Raw genomic sequence first — 14,156 nt, forward strand, 5'->3', positions numbered from 1 at the left:
AGACTGCTAATCTTGTCCAAAAGCAAGCAGTTGTTTGCCCAGTGTAAATTGTCAAATGAATATTTTATTATTTGATAATGGGTGGGAGTCATGTGAATGGAAAACTTGGTCATTCAGAGATTGCAGCCACTTTTCCCTGGGGATCTCACTTTGTGTCTCTTTGGCATTTCAGAATAACTGCTGGAAAGCTGCCCTGCCGTAGCCACTGACGCTATGGAAGACCGCATCAGCTGGTCTAGGCTGTAGGATGGTAGCGCACAGCAAGGTGTCAGCAGATAATGCAGTTGCAGCAGACCCAAGATGTCTACTTGACCCTCCACCACGGGATCGTTCACAGGCTCGAGGCTACCACGGCCCAGGCCAGCCTGGCACTCTGCAGGCACAGAGCAACACGCACTTCCGAACCTTTCGCTCGCAAGCGGATTTTAGTAGCATCACTCGAGCAAGCAGCTTGCTGGATGCCTGTGGCTTTTACTGGGGACCTCTGACTGTTAGTGCTGCCCACGAGAAGCTGAAGTCTGAGCCCGAGGGCACCTTCCTCATCAGGGACAGCACGCAGAAGAATTGTTTCTTTGCCATCAGTGTTAAGACTGCAACTGGGCCCACCAGCATCCGGATAAACTTTCAGACTGGGCGTTTCAGCCTGGATGGCAGCAAAGAGACTTTTGACTGTCTCTTCAAGCTGCTGGAACATTACTTAAGTTCCCCGAGGAAGGTACTGGTTACCCCCCTGCGCAAAGTCCGCGTGCAGCCCTTGCAGGAGCTCTGTCGGAAGAGCATCGTGAAGACTTTTGGAAGAGAGAACTTAAACCAAATCCCTCTCAATCCTGTTTTAAAGGACTACCTGAAATCATTCCCATTTCAGATCTAAGTATAGAGCATTAACTATATAGGGACGTGTGAGAGATGCATAAAGAAATCCAGCCTTCTGGGTTTTTAAACATGTTTGACAGCAAACAAACTTACTTTTGTAGCAACTTACTGTATTTTGGGATGCAACTTGAACACTTGACTTCTTATGTTTACAAAAACTGTTTGCACAAACCTGGGGTTTTAAAACCCTGGCATAATTTTTCTGCCAAGCAGAGTATTTTATTATTTTATAATATTTTTAATGCTATTAATGTAATAAACTTTATTGTGAGAGTTTTTAAAAAAGAATAGCATTTCTGTTTTCAGTGCTAAGTACTCTGGTACCTATCCTGTTAACAACCTCTAGCTGCTATGTATGTGAGTGCAGGTGATAGGCAGGTCTCCATGGGGTCTGACACCTTGCCTTACTGAACAAGCTGTTAGAGCTGGTCCAGCAGAGGATTCCTGCCCTAAAGAGCCTCAAATGAAGATGCAAGCAGACAGCATGCTCAGGATGAATTTGCTTAAAAATCTCTCTCTTAAATATGCAACAGCAGGAGCAGTGTGTTTAAGACTACAGTACTGTCTAAGTTTTGAGGAGGTGGATTAAACCCCCAGCTGAGCTAATTACACCAGTGCTGGCTTGCCTTGTATGTATTAAAAGCAACAAGTCTTTAAGCAAGAAAAGTTGCTGTCTGACATAACCAAACCACATGAATATCAGTGAGGAAAAATAAAACTGTCCCAAGCTACTATTCACATGCACTTCATAAGGCAGTGAACACTATCATTATGATGCACTGTGGGAATGATTTCTCTCTGTAACTCAACATGTGCAAAAACAGCAAAGATGCAGGCATCTTTAGACTTAAAAAATGTATTTCTTGCCTGAAATTGCTGATGTTCTACAGGGTACAGACTCTATAGTTGAAAAGAACTTGTGATTTAGCTCCTGATGACAAGGCTCAGAGAGCACAAGCCCGTAGATTTGCACCTTCAGTTTCTAGTGGTTGAACTGCATTCAGAGAAAGTTAAAAATACATCAGGCTGTTTTGTAATACCACTTATAGGAAATTGGTGAAGGCACCACTGCATTTGTTTGCTCGTAAAACGTAAAATCAGTGCCCCACAGCGCTGTAGCTGTGGGTGACTAAGATGCTTAATTTGACAAAACATGATGTGTGATTTTTAAAAAGTGGTATCACTTTTGATAAAGCAATTCTGCAATCCCCCAAACATTTATTGAAATCTGTGAAAAATAGGCTTAGAAAACCAGCTGAACCAAATCACTTCAAAGAAAGCAGTGTCTTTCACAGAAATGTCCTCTATCATCACGGATCTATAGTGCTTACAGTAACTGCAAGCAGTAAATGAAGTCATCACTAGAGTTTCTAAGACAAAAGGTCTCTCTCCATACTGTAACTCACATTCCTTTTAAAACTACAGCCACTTTTAAGAAACGGACTGTTATATAGTCTGCTGTACAAATTAATTCAAGTAAGGCACAAGTTACTTTACCAAGTCAGCTCTTCTATCAGTGATAATTTGTCAGAAAACAAATAGGTTTCATGCTCAAACATGACTAAAGATCACTCACAGTGCTTTGGCCATTGTGACAAGGAGAAAACTAATGACCATACAGGTATTAATTATAATATGACTCTTTACTGTGCTGCTTCCCTAAAACCACTCTTTGGTGTGTCCTGCTAAGCAGTCTCCTGCTCCCTTGTCAGCCACCCCTGGCTGAGCCCACCAGGCAGCATTTCTGTTATTTCTGTTTAAAGCTGGAATTAGTTGCCAAACACTACTTTCCCACAACAGTGCATAAATTGGGGAACCCACAAACACCACGAGATGCAGCAGCTACAAGAACGGAGCAAAGTGACTGTCTGAATGCAAACAGTTTTAAGAAGTTAAGCTGGAAAAAAACTCTAGGGTGAAGTCTGCCAAACTGGTTTGCAGTCAGCAGAGATTATTATCCTGCTCCCTGTCCTCCTTTCCCAGCCCCATTTGTATGGTATTTTAACCCCTCAGGTCCCAAGTGAATGACTCCTACCTTTTTATATAAATGAGTGCCCAGGTAACAGCGGTAGAACAAGTCCAAGGTGACTTGAAAGGTTCTCCAGCATCCCTGAGGAAAACAAAACTAGAAGTAGATTTATGGTAAGAGGCTTCCCAATGAGGGACATGGAATGAAAAGAATAAAGACTGAGCACATTTTGGTTTCTTCGTGACAGAAGTAAACCTACTTTCTTTCAGAGTACGCTTAGGAGAAGTGATCCGTATCTTCCCAAGTGAAATGCCTAAATCCCTTCCTTGTGTCTTTAACGTGAAATGCAAACCTGAGGTAGCTCAGAAAAAGAAAGTAAAAAAAATAAAGATGTCCTTAGAGAAGAAGAAGGCCAGAAGTGGCTATAAGGTCTCTTAATAAAAAAGGAGATAAAGCTGGCCTGTGTTTTTAAACTACCTATCTTTCCACCTCCCTTGCTCTTCCCCTTTCTTTCCTTTGCTGCTCTCTCTCCAGCACACAACACAGCTGCCAGGCTGATCTCTGGCAGGTATCTGTAGGCTGCTCCAAAACACAAAATCATAGAATCATAGAATATCCTGAGTTGGAAGGGACCCTTAAGGATCATCAAGTCCAACTCTTGACACCGCACAGGTCTACCCAAAAGTTCAGACCATGTGACTAAGTGCACAGTCTAATCTCTTCTTAAATTCAGACAGGCTCGGTGCAGTGACCACTTCCCTGGGGAGCCTGTTCCAGTGTGCAACCACCCTCTCTGTGAAGAACCCCCTCCTGACGTCCAGCCTAAATTTCCCCTGCCTCAGCTTAACACCGTTCCCGCGGGTCCTGTCACTGGTGTTAATGGAGAAAAGGTCTCCTGCCTCTCGACACCCCCTTACGAGGAAGTTGTAGACTGTGATGAGGTCTCCCCTCAGCCTCCTCTTCTCCAGGCTGAACAGGCCCAGTGACCTCAGCCGTTCTTCGTACGTCTTCCCCTCCAGGCCTTTCACCATCTTCGTAGCCCTCCTCTGGACACTCTCCAACAGTTTCATGTCCTTTTTATACTGTGGTGCCCAGAACTGCACATAGTACTCGAGGTGAGGCCGCACCAGCACAGAGTAGAGCGGGACAATCACCTCCCTTGACCGACTAGCGATGCCGTGCTTGATGCACCCCAGGACACGGTTGGCCCTCCTGGCTGCCAGGGCACACTGCTAGCTCATATTCAACTTGCTGTCTACCACGACCCCCAGATCCCTCTCTTCTAGGCTGCTCTCCAGCGTCTCATCGCCCAGTCTGTACGTGCAGCCAGGGTTTCCCCGTCCCAGGTGCAGGACCCGGCACTTGCTCTTATTGAACTTCATGCGGTTGGTGATCGCCCAGCTCTCCAACCTATCCAGATCGCTCTGCAGGGCCTTTCCACCCTCATTCGAGTCCACAACTCCTCCAAGTTTGGTGTCATCAGCAAACTTACTCAAAATACCTTCTATTCCTACATCCAGATCGTTTATAAAAATATTGAAAAGTACCGGCCCTAAAATGGAGCCTTGAGGGACCCCACTGGTGACCGCCCACCAGCCTGATGCAGCCCCATTTACCATAACCCTTTGGGCCCTGCCCGTTAGCCAATTGCTCACCCATCGTATGATGTTTTTATTTAGCTGTATGGTGGACATTTTGTCCAGTAGGATCCTATGGGAAACCGTGTCAAAAGCCTTGCTGAAGTCCAAAAAAATCACATCAGCTGGTTTCCCTTGGTCCACCATACGGGTGATCTTATCATAAAAGAAAATCAGGTTAGTTAGGCAGGACCTACCCTTCACAAACCCATGCTGGCTGGGACCAATGACTGCTTTGTCCCCCAGGTGCGCCTCAATAAGTTCGAGAACCATCTTCTCCATGATTTTACCAGGCACTGACGTGAGACTGACAGGCCTGTAATTGCTACGGTTTTCTTTCTGACCCTTCTTGAAAATCGGCACAACATTTGCCAGCTTCCAGTCTACCGGGACCTCTCCAAATTCCCAGGATCGTTGAAAAATGATCCTTGGGCAGTTTGTGCATTCACAACATCACTCTGACCCACCGTCTAAGGAAGAGCTCTCTAAAGCACCTGCAGGCACTGATTTAGGGACTCTGTCACACCTACAGGCACAGCAGGCATCTCCTGAAGATTTCTGTAGCAATGCCAGCTGCCAAATCTCTCATTCTCTGTTTAAATAAAGTACCAGCATTGTCAAAGTAACTGCATTTCTCCCCCAGAGCAATGGAAACACATAACAGTGCAGTGATTTCAACCCTCTCTGCTAACTAGCACACTAAGAGTGGTGCTTGCAGTCCCTCCCCTTCCTGCCCAGCTCTTTTCTCTGACCTTTTCACTCCTGGCTGTGGCTAGGAAGTGAAGTAAACATTCAATCTGGGGAAAGACTGTGGAAGAATTGGCACTGTGCTCAGGAGCAGACCTAAGCTCTGGAAAGAGACTGCCGTGCTGATAGCCAGTGGGGAAGGGACAGATTTGAAATAATTTGCAGCACAAATTAAAGCCATTTGCAGCAGGGCTGCATCACCCCCAGGGTGTCTGTCCCTCTGCATCCCACTGGGGCACCCACCCCATCCCTGCTCATGTACAGCTGTACAGGCAGCAAGGCTAGGGCTTCCTGGCTTTTTAAAGACTGAAAGACACGTTTGCTTTCAGGGTAAGTTAATTTACATACCATGCTGCAGCTGTAAAACACTTGCTAACGACTGGAGCTAATTAATACAACTGTAGGTGTCTGGTTAATTCAGCTGCAAAGGGTTATTGGATGCTTGATAGGAGCTGCTTGAATGACAAGCATAACCTCACCCGCTGCGAAGCTGTGGTCACACTAATTCTGTTATGATTGAAGTCATTTACAAGAAGTGAGGCTTCAGCTGCAGTCAGCACTGATGCTATTTTCAAGTCAAGAAAAAGGTATCCCCTAGGGCAACATGCTGACTGTATCTAGCCATCAATGCTCTTCACCCAGCCCATACTTAATCCTCCATTGAACAATGCATCCACCTCCTGCACCTTGTTCAGATCCAATGCCATCCCTTCCCGTTGTGCTGTCATTCAGCCCCTGGCTCTACTTCTGCCCCTCCATTCATGGTGCTGGCAGCTGTGTAAGCAATGCACGTATTCATTTCTTCCAGCTTTGAGACAAAGGCTTGCATAACAGCAACTTAGTTGGGACTCCATGCTGCTTTCTTTGCAAAGTGTAGGCTACCACCTGCATGTGCAGAGGGTCTCAAGCATATTTTGACTGCTAAGTGCCATTCAAGACCCTTCATTGTTGCTGACTTAGCTGATGTACTGCATGGTACTCAGATCCTGTCCCTGGATCTGACTTTCTCCTCTACAGCTGCTTCTCAGCATGGCAGACAGATTTGCTGTGCCTGGCCCCAAACTGTTGTTTGTGCCACCATGGAGAAACAGAAACGCAAGCCAGCAGGGCACATAAAGAAAACTCTATCCCTCCCAACCGTTTCTGCATGTCCTTACCCTCAAGGTCCACAAAGCAGCAAAGGCCAGAGAATTAGAAGACAGATGGGCATTAGCCACACACCAAAAGTATTTCCCCCCATGTCTGGACCTCAGCAACATGTTTTGGATGTGAATTTTGAAGACCAGAACAATGGAGATGATGCTTGTGCATAGCAAAGCAATTACCCAACAGCCTTCGGCTAGGATAAGACAGGGTATCATGAGGATGGAATAGAAGCCAGGCAGGATAAAACAAAAAATTAACTGTCCTATAAGCCATGTTTGCTCAGCTACCTTCACTCTACTTCTCTTGATAAGATTATCAAGGCAAAGTAGGATCATCTTTCTGCTATTTTAATCTCAGTTATAGGTATTTTTTGCTATTATTTTTATTTTTTGTAACTCCCAGCCATGTAGAAGTTTAATAAATCTACTCATCACCCTTAATGAGTTCCATCTCCTGTGAATCACTACTGCCTGGCCTGCTCCTGCTCATGATCACAAAAGTTCACCTTCACTAACGGAGTTCTGTTTTGTTTGTTTGCTCTCTGTTGCTAACTGTAACAAAGCAAGTGCAAGGATTTGTTCATTTTTCACCAAATAAAATCCACTGGCTGCTGTGTGGTATTTGTAGGCATGCTTGATCCCTCCAGTCATGGTGATAAAGTCCTGACTGCATGGTAAAATCACTAATATACCACTATAATGTCTTTAACCAGAGGCTTCTTAGGCACTCATCTATTGCCAAACACTTTCATAGAAGTATTCACTACATTTCCTTCTTTCCAACATAACTCATTCTGTTTTTATTCTATTTTTGTTACAAGAAAGGGACATGGGTTTAATCCTAACCAAGTCCTTATTTACACGTGGCTGAATTCCACAACTGGTATTGAACATCCATATTGAATACAGTGAGCCAAATGTGCTCAGGTTTGCAGGGAGACACTCCACAGACAGATTCAGAATATGCCAGAACACCCAAGAGGATGCTCTGACCCAGACACCTCCACGCTTACAGCATTATATGTGCTCAGGACATACAGACCGTGCTGTTAGCCCAATGCAACTTGTGGACCAGCCCTAGCAATGATAAGTGTGCCATTAGTTCCTAATGGCCCTTACTTACATTTTACAGTACCTCTACATGCTAGAAAGATTTGAAGGCTAAGAGAAACCAATACATTCATCTAGTTTGACTACTGATGTGAATAAGAGAATGAAAAGGCTTCTGAGTTTTCACCAGGAATTCCTCACACTGTGTAAGTTAGGCTTGCAAAACACATAGTTATCCCTGTGTAAGTGAATGCTGTCAAAGCCAGGTATGTGCAATTAAACTTCCCCAGAGTTTTTAGGCAAACATCCAATCTCAGCTGAAGGATGTCAAGCACTGAAGAACTTACTCCATGTACTCTTCCACCAGCTAACACACCTTGCAATGCAAACTTGTCTTTTCTGACCATCAACATGCTCAGCCAGGCACCCACGCACAGTCCTCTTTCCAGTATAAAAGCAGCATGACATGGCTGCAGGTGCATTGCGACATAAATTCTAAAGCTGTGTTTCTGAAATGGTGGCAAGATTGTGATAAAAAAAAAAAAAAATTAATCCGAGCAAGATGCTATGAACTGGTCATCACAGCATTGCGAGGAAAGAAAATGTGGAGGTAGAAGAGTTGTGGGAAGTATAACTTTTTTAAGAAGCAGAGAAGCCTCAATTTAATGCAAAACTGAAGACCAGATCCCAGCACTGAAATACAAGGAGAGGCTTGAGTCTGTCATCAAAGGAAAATAACATAAAGATGATAATGGTGGTAGATGTGTTTGAAATATTGGAGAACAAATATGCAGCTGACAAGTTTTTACTAAAAACAAGGGGAGTCTTTGTAACTATGAGCAAATTTCATGTATTCTGCTCTGGCCAGAGCAAAGGTTGTTGAAAGTAAAACTCAGCTTGGACAGTGGCAGCAGAGGAAAAAAAAACCCTAAAGCTGATGGGACATTTTTCTTCCTTACCTGACAGTATAGGAGCGGGCACAAGACTGGGTAAGGTGAGCTAATAATCACCCACTGCTTACTGAGCTTGGTAACAAGTAAAGAAAGAGGAAAGCCTGGATCACCAGTCTTAACAGAGCATATGGAGAAAGGAAGGAACTTGAAGTCTTTATGAAGAACTTACAGTCTTTATGTTCCTCGCTCTTTCAGGCAGTGGAAATGAAGATAGTGAAGAAGCTGTAACTACTGTACTGAAATAAGATGTGCAGGCCACACAGATAAAAGGCCCGGAGAGGTGCACCCAGTTGGATAAACAGCTTAGGCCTTTATTCAGATGGTGTCAGAGCTCTTGGCATTTCTTCACTCCCTTTTATTTCCTTTTTATAATGCAACTGAACATCCGGGTTCTGTTAAAAAAGCAAACAATCCTTTGGCCTTTCTTATTCCACTGCTAACTGGTGTTCTGACACTCTCCTGAGGACTTTGGGTAGAAGAAAAGAGATCAATGGTTTCAGTAGTCAGGACACATGATGTGTACACAGGTGAGCATGTTAATGATGAGAAAGGGAAAGAACAAACTAAGTAGCAACCAAAAAATAACAAAATATGAGAAATAATTTGCAAATTTTGAGAGGAGATGGTAGTAAAGGGTGACTGTACTATGATGAATGCTGGGACATTTAGTGGTGGTGGCAGCAGAAGCAGAGAACAGGGAATAGGGACATAGCTTGAGATGGGAGGTGGAATCAGGTCCTGAAGTCCACACCTTCTTTGTAGCTGTAAAGCAATATTTTAATTTGCTCACGATGCTCCTAGGATAAGTCAGGGTAGAATAAAAGGTTTCCAGTGTGCTGGAGGATGAAAATGTTTTCAATGGAAATGAAGCCTCTGAATTCAGTTACATTCACCTTAGGCTAAAGATCTGGGATAATTTGATCAATCCCCTCCTTCTTTCACAGGATTTAAGTAAAAAAATAAGGTCTGTAGGTCTAATAGGTACCATGCAGGCAGCATGAGCACAGGAGAAGCCACCTCCAGCTGCAGGAGAGTGGAAGAAGCCCCAGCGTGGTATTGCTCCCACAGGTCCTGAGCCCAAGAACACTCTGTAAGACACAGTGTGAGTGGGCAGAGAGACCCACTGCAGACCCATTATTTCTCCTGGTAAATCTGTTCTAGTCACAACTTATGTGTGTGTTCTGGGAAAAAGTAAAATAACCATACCAAAGGGGCTGAACAAAGGATCAGAATATGCATGCATCTGGAGTGAAAACATGGTTCCTGTGTGAAATCAGTTTCCATGGAAGATCAATGTTACTATAGATAATATTTTTAAATAACAGTAAGTGTTATCTTAAAATGAAAGCTAACAGCTATGTTTGCATCATGAAGATTTCTTATCTGATAGAGCTCCAGCTAATTCACAGGTTGAGGGTGAGGTGAAATCCTATCTATGCTCTTCAGTTTTGATACCGAAAGTGGGTATGCAAGATCACGGGCAATTTCCTGCCCCCATTCCTTCTAGCTCTGCAGAGTATTTGCAAATCTCCATTTGCCCTTCAAACTGAAACCAATACCTACGTTACATTTTTGCCCTAACCAAACTTTCCCCTAATCAACTTCCCTCCAGCAGAAACCAATTATTACTGGAATTTGAGTCAGATTGAACTTTCAGGCTGAGATTTTACATATCCTCTCAGGGATTCAAATGACTTCTGGTTCCCCAACAGAGCACTGAAAACAGAAATGAACGTAAAGTACTCTCCCAGTAAGTTGCAACAGACAGTGGACTAAGGCTTAATGACTTTGTAACACTCAGTGGAATTGTCCTGTTTGGTTATTTCTTGACCTGCCCACGTGCCATCACTGTTCAGGCAGCCTAGAGAGACACAGAGCTGGAGACAGCATATCTCTTGGTACAGAGGTGGAATAGATAAGGTCTCTAACATCACTGGTATGAATTTGGGAGATAATTATGCTACAGAAGGAGTAAGACTACTAGCTACTTCCATTGTTCTCCTCAGACAAAAAAACAGTAACCCCCCCTTGCTAGACCCCTAGCACATATTTAAGTAGATAGCTCTTTCGGAAAAAGTTTTTGCCAAATACTTCAGAGATTATTTTTGGTTTTCTGTCCCCCTTATACTTCCACTTACCCTCATCAGGTAGGCTGTTGATTACATCTACTTTAGACCTCTGACAGGTGCAAATCAAAAGCTTTCAAAGGCCGATGCCTAATTGCTAATGGGGCAATTAGATCTCTAAATTAGATGACACTGTGTGGATGGTTCCCCTGGTTTGTCCCTGTTCACAAGGAGGCCAGCTATCTGAAATAAAACAAAGCAAGCCATGAAAGTTTTACAAACACGAGATAGCTATTACCTTCTGCTTAAAACAAATTCACCTGTTCAGTACCTCAAAGCCTTTTTCAGGCAGGAGAGAGGAATTTCCCTTTTCAAGTACAAGGACCTCCTCTATCTAATCTTGCACAGTTACTCAGTAATTGTGATTAATGAAATATCTATCACTGTCCTGTAAATAAATGTACTGTATGCAAGTTGCTGTCTTACGCAAATGTGGGTCTATTTGACGTGGAAAACCAGGAAGAAAGGAGAAGCAGGAAAAATTCTGGTTCTGCAGGAAGAGAATACACTTGTCAGGCCAACTTTACAAAGTCAGCAGCCAAGGGATGATTTTCCCAGACAAGAAAGTGTAATAGCCAGAGAGCAGGTGTGGTGCTCCAGAGCACTGGCTGCACTTGTTTGGTCCACAGCTCTGCAGCATATCATGTAGCTATCACCTTTGCAGGCTTGGAATGTACTATATTTGTATAATTATACGCAAAATAGATGGTGCCTTTCTCAAAGGCAATAATTTCAGTTCCAGTATTCTCAGCCCAGCACTCTTGGTAAAGTAATGTGATTTCCATTTTCCTACAAGAGTTTCTGGCTGCTGTAAGTTTTCTCATCTCATCACTGCTGCTGCACAGAAAAAGCCAGTGACTGGCTGAGCAGTGCTAACAGAGCGTATGACCAAGCAGCTGTCCAGCTAGCATTTACAAACAATATTGTTCTTGTAATTGGTCAGCTTTTTTTTTTTTTTTTTTTTTTTTTTTTTTTAGTTCAGTATGGTCTATCTAGAGCTGCCCTGCTGAAACCACAACTCCCTAAAGCACACCTTTCTGACAGTAGGATAGGAGTCTCTCAATATTTCAGCCCTCAGTCCATAAACCTCCCTATGCCCTCATTCCCTTACCCGTGCTGTAATACACACATATATTTAGGAAGAGTCTTGGGGTATAGAAGTACAAAGGTCTAGGTACCAAGAAGTATTTGCTGATTATTTTCCCAGATGTCTAATTATTGTTCGACATCTACTTTTAAAACCAGTGTGCCTAATGAGGAAGAAATTTTTCATGTGAACTCTGTGAGTTGTACAGTATATCTTTTTATTATACTCTGGAACTAATAAAAACCAGGTAATCTTTCTTCCTGATGTGTGTAATTTATGCACTGCATGCAAAACTACATAAGCTCCTTTCCAAGGTTAATATAGCAACAATTTCAATCACAGGTTGAAATTGTTAGTCCCATGCTATTGAAATAGGACTTCCTATTGGACTTCCATGCCATTTCTAAATCTACTATAAAAGGCACAAATGAGGACAACATGTAATGCTATGTCTATGTTGAGTATAGAGTGAGGACTCCACAGTCCAGGGCTTTGAATGGCTTGCTCAGCCATCCATATTATTTTCTCCTTGCTTTTCTACAGATTTCATTTCCTTTATAATTTCAGTATAGTTTTTAAGAACACTGTCATTTTAAAAAATGCAGAAGGTCTCCCCTCTGTCCAAAATACATCTGGAGACTGGAAGCCCAGGTGGGTTTTAGCAGTGGTATTTCTACTGGCGATGAATAATCTCTCTTGACTCCTTAAAGTTTACAGCACTGCAGCTTATCCTCCCAACCGGAGCTTCTGTTCTGAGTGAAAGGAAAAGCTGAATGCTGCATCCTGGCCTGTTGCAGCTACATAGTATACAAACCGTTATCTGTTAACATTGTGTACAAACACACTGAGGATAATCAAGCGTAAACGCAAAACATGACCCATAGGCATATGCCAAGGTGCTGTAAATGGGCTTTGAGTCAGTTTATAAGCACATGCGTATATCTTGAACACTGAATTGAAATGCCAGGTTCAAGGAACAGACAGAGGTCTTCAGGGTTTCTTAAAGAGAGTAATTTAATCTCTGCCGAAGTCAACAGAAACTGAGCTGAGCTGAAAACTAACCTTGAGATAAAATATTCTCTTTCTAAAGGAAAAAATTGTGTGAAATGTGGGGGACTGGAAAGCATCCTGGAAGGCTGAGAAAGTTTGGAAGGAGGTGATGTGTTTGAGAGATCCAGAGAAAACATGACCTGGATTTTGAAAGAGGGATCAACAGCTGTGAGGACATACAGCTGGCAAGGGAACTATTATTAAAAAGGAGCACCAAGTGCAGAATAACTATATAGCTAATATAGAGCTGTTTATTCCAAGATTAAGATGTTACACATATCAGTACACTCCAAAAGCTGCTCACTGTCCACTGAAGAAAGGTGAAGGGCCTGAGCCCTTATTGAGGACTTGGAGAAGTCCAAAAATTAATTGCCATACAATTTATACTTCTGGTGGTCCAAATTTTTCAAGCTTGAATTTAGTGCAGGTCAGTTTTAACAGCCTTTAGTGCCTGAGCAGAAATATGCAATCTCTTTTATTCAAGTTTAATCCACAGTAAGTGCACTATTTTGCAATTAACATAAGATGCTGATTGTAGAGGGAAAAAAGGGAGTGGGCGGAGACATCTATTAAACACCTGCATAACATAGCGTCTTTTTAGATAATCAAGGGCAAAGTATTTATGAACCTCCCCTAGTCTGAGTCATAAAGTCCTTATGTAGCAGGCAGATTATGAAAGTAACATGGCCTCACCAGCTATAAAATTTACAGAAGTGGCTGAATTTTAAACACTGTGCATTGAGTTAGGTGGTCATTTATTCCTTTAGATTAAGACAGTTTTGGCCAAAGTTTACCTCAGGAAGTTCTGTAAAATAGCACCTTGCAAAGTTCTCACAAAATAAAAAGTTTTGACCTGAGGAGACCATGTGTCACCACGGTGAAACAGAACAAGGGAAAAGAAACTAAACTCAAAAATAACTGCACTCTACTCACTTTTACTTTAAACTTCTGCAGGTTTTACTTTTCCTTAGTTGCATAATGAGAAACACAGATTGTACAGTATGTCGTTGCAGCTCAACAGGCACTGGCATTCAAAAGCAAGAAAAACAAATCCATTCCTTTTAATTCAAGTCCATCCTACTTCCCATGATTTCCTGTCCTCCAGTGCAGTTCAGTTCCTAGGAAGAGTTGCACAATACAAATACACTGTTGCCTGTGCTAACAAAATAATTGACCTGTCATGAAAAAGCTGGCATAAATACTATCTTCTCTTGGTAACTCCTAAACAGCTAAATTGCACGTGGTAATGCTGTTTGCTATTAATGTCCTTTTAAAGAGACATAACGGCCACAAATCTAAGCAGCCAGCTGCCTGCTCCACACAGGGTGTTCAACAAATGGCACATTTTGCTGTAAAACAACCACACCTTCACACCGGAACCACTGCAGTTAAAGAACATATCTCACAGTCACAATCCTTTAAATTCCCCCTTCAGGTACAATTCTCCAGGAAATTAAAGGCTGAGAAGGGGAAAAGAGTATCATCAAACAATATTTGCTAATATTATTAATGAGGGTGG

General features: G+C 42.8%; 1 protein-coding gene across 1 annotated transcript; it reads left to right on the forward strand.

Annotated features, from left to right (window-relative positions):
• Positions 1-247: 247 nt before the first annotated feature.
• On the forward strand, positions 248-945 carry SOCS1 (suppressor of cytokine signaling 1; the record flags this gene model as incomplete). Its single annotated transcript, XM_084295760.1, has 1 exon — positions 248-945. The coding sequence occupies one exon, from the start codon at positions 248-250 to the stop codon at positions 869-871; it is 624 nt and encodes a 207-aa protein (XP_084151886.1). The 3' UTR covers positions 872-945.
• Positions 946-14,156: the final 13,211 nt, after the last annotated feature.

This window comes from Netta rufina (assembly GCF_964035555.1).
Source record: "Netta rufina genome assembly, chromosome: 15".
Classification (NCBI taxonomy): Eukaryota; Metazoa; Chordata; class Aves; order Anseriformes; family Anatidae; genus Netta; species Netta rufina.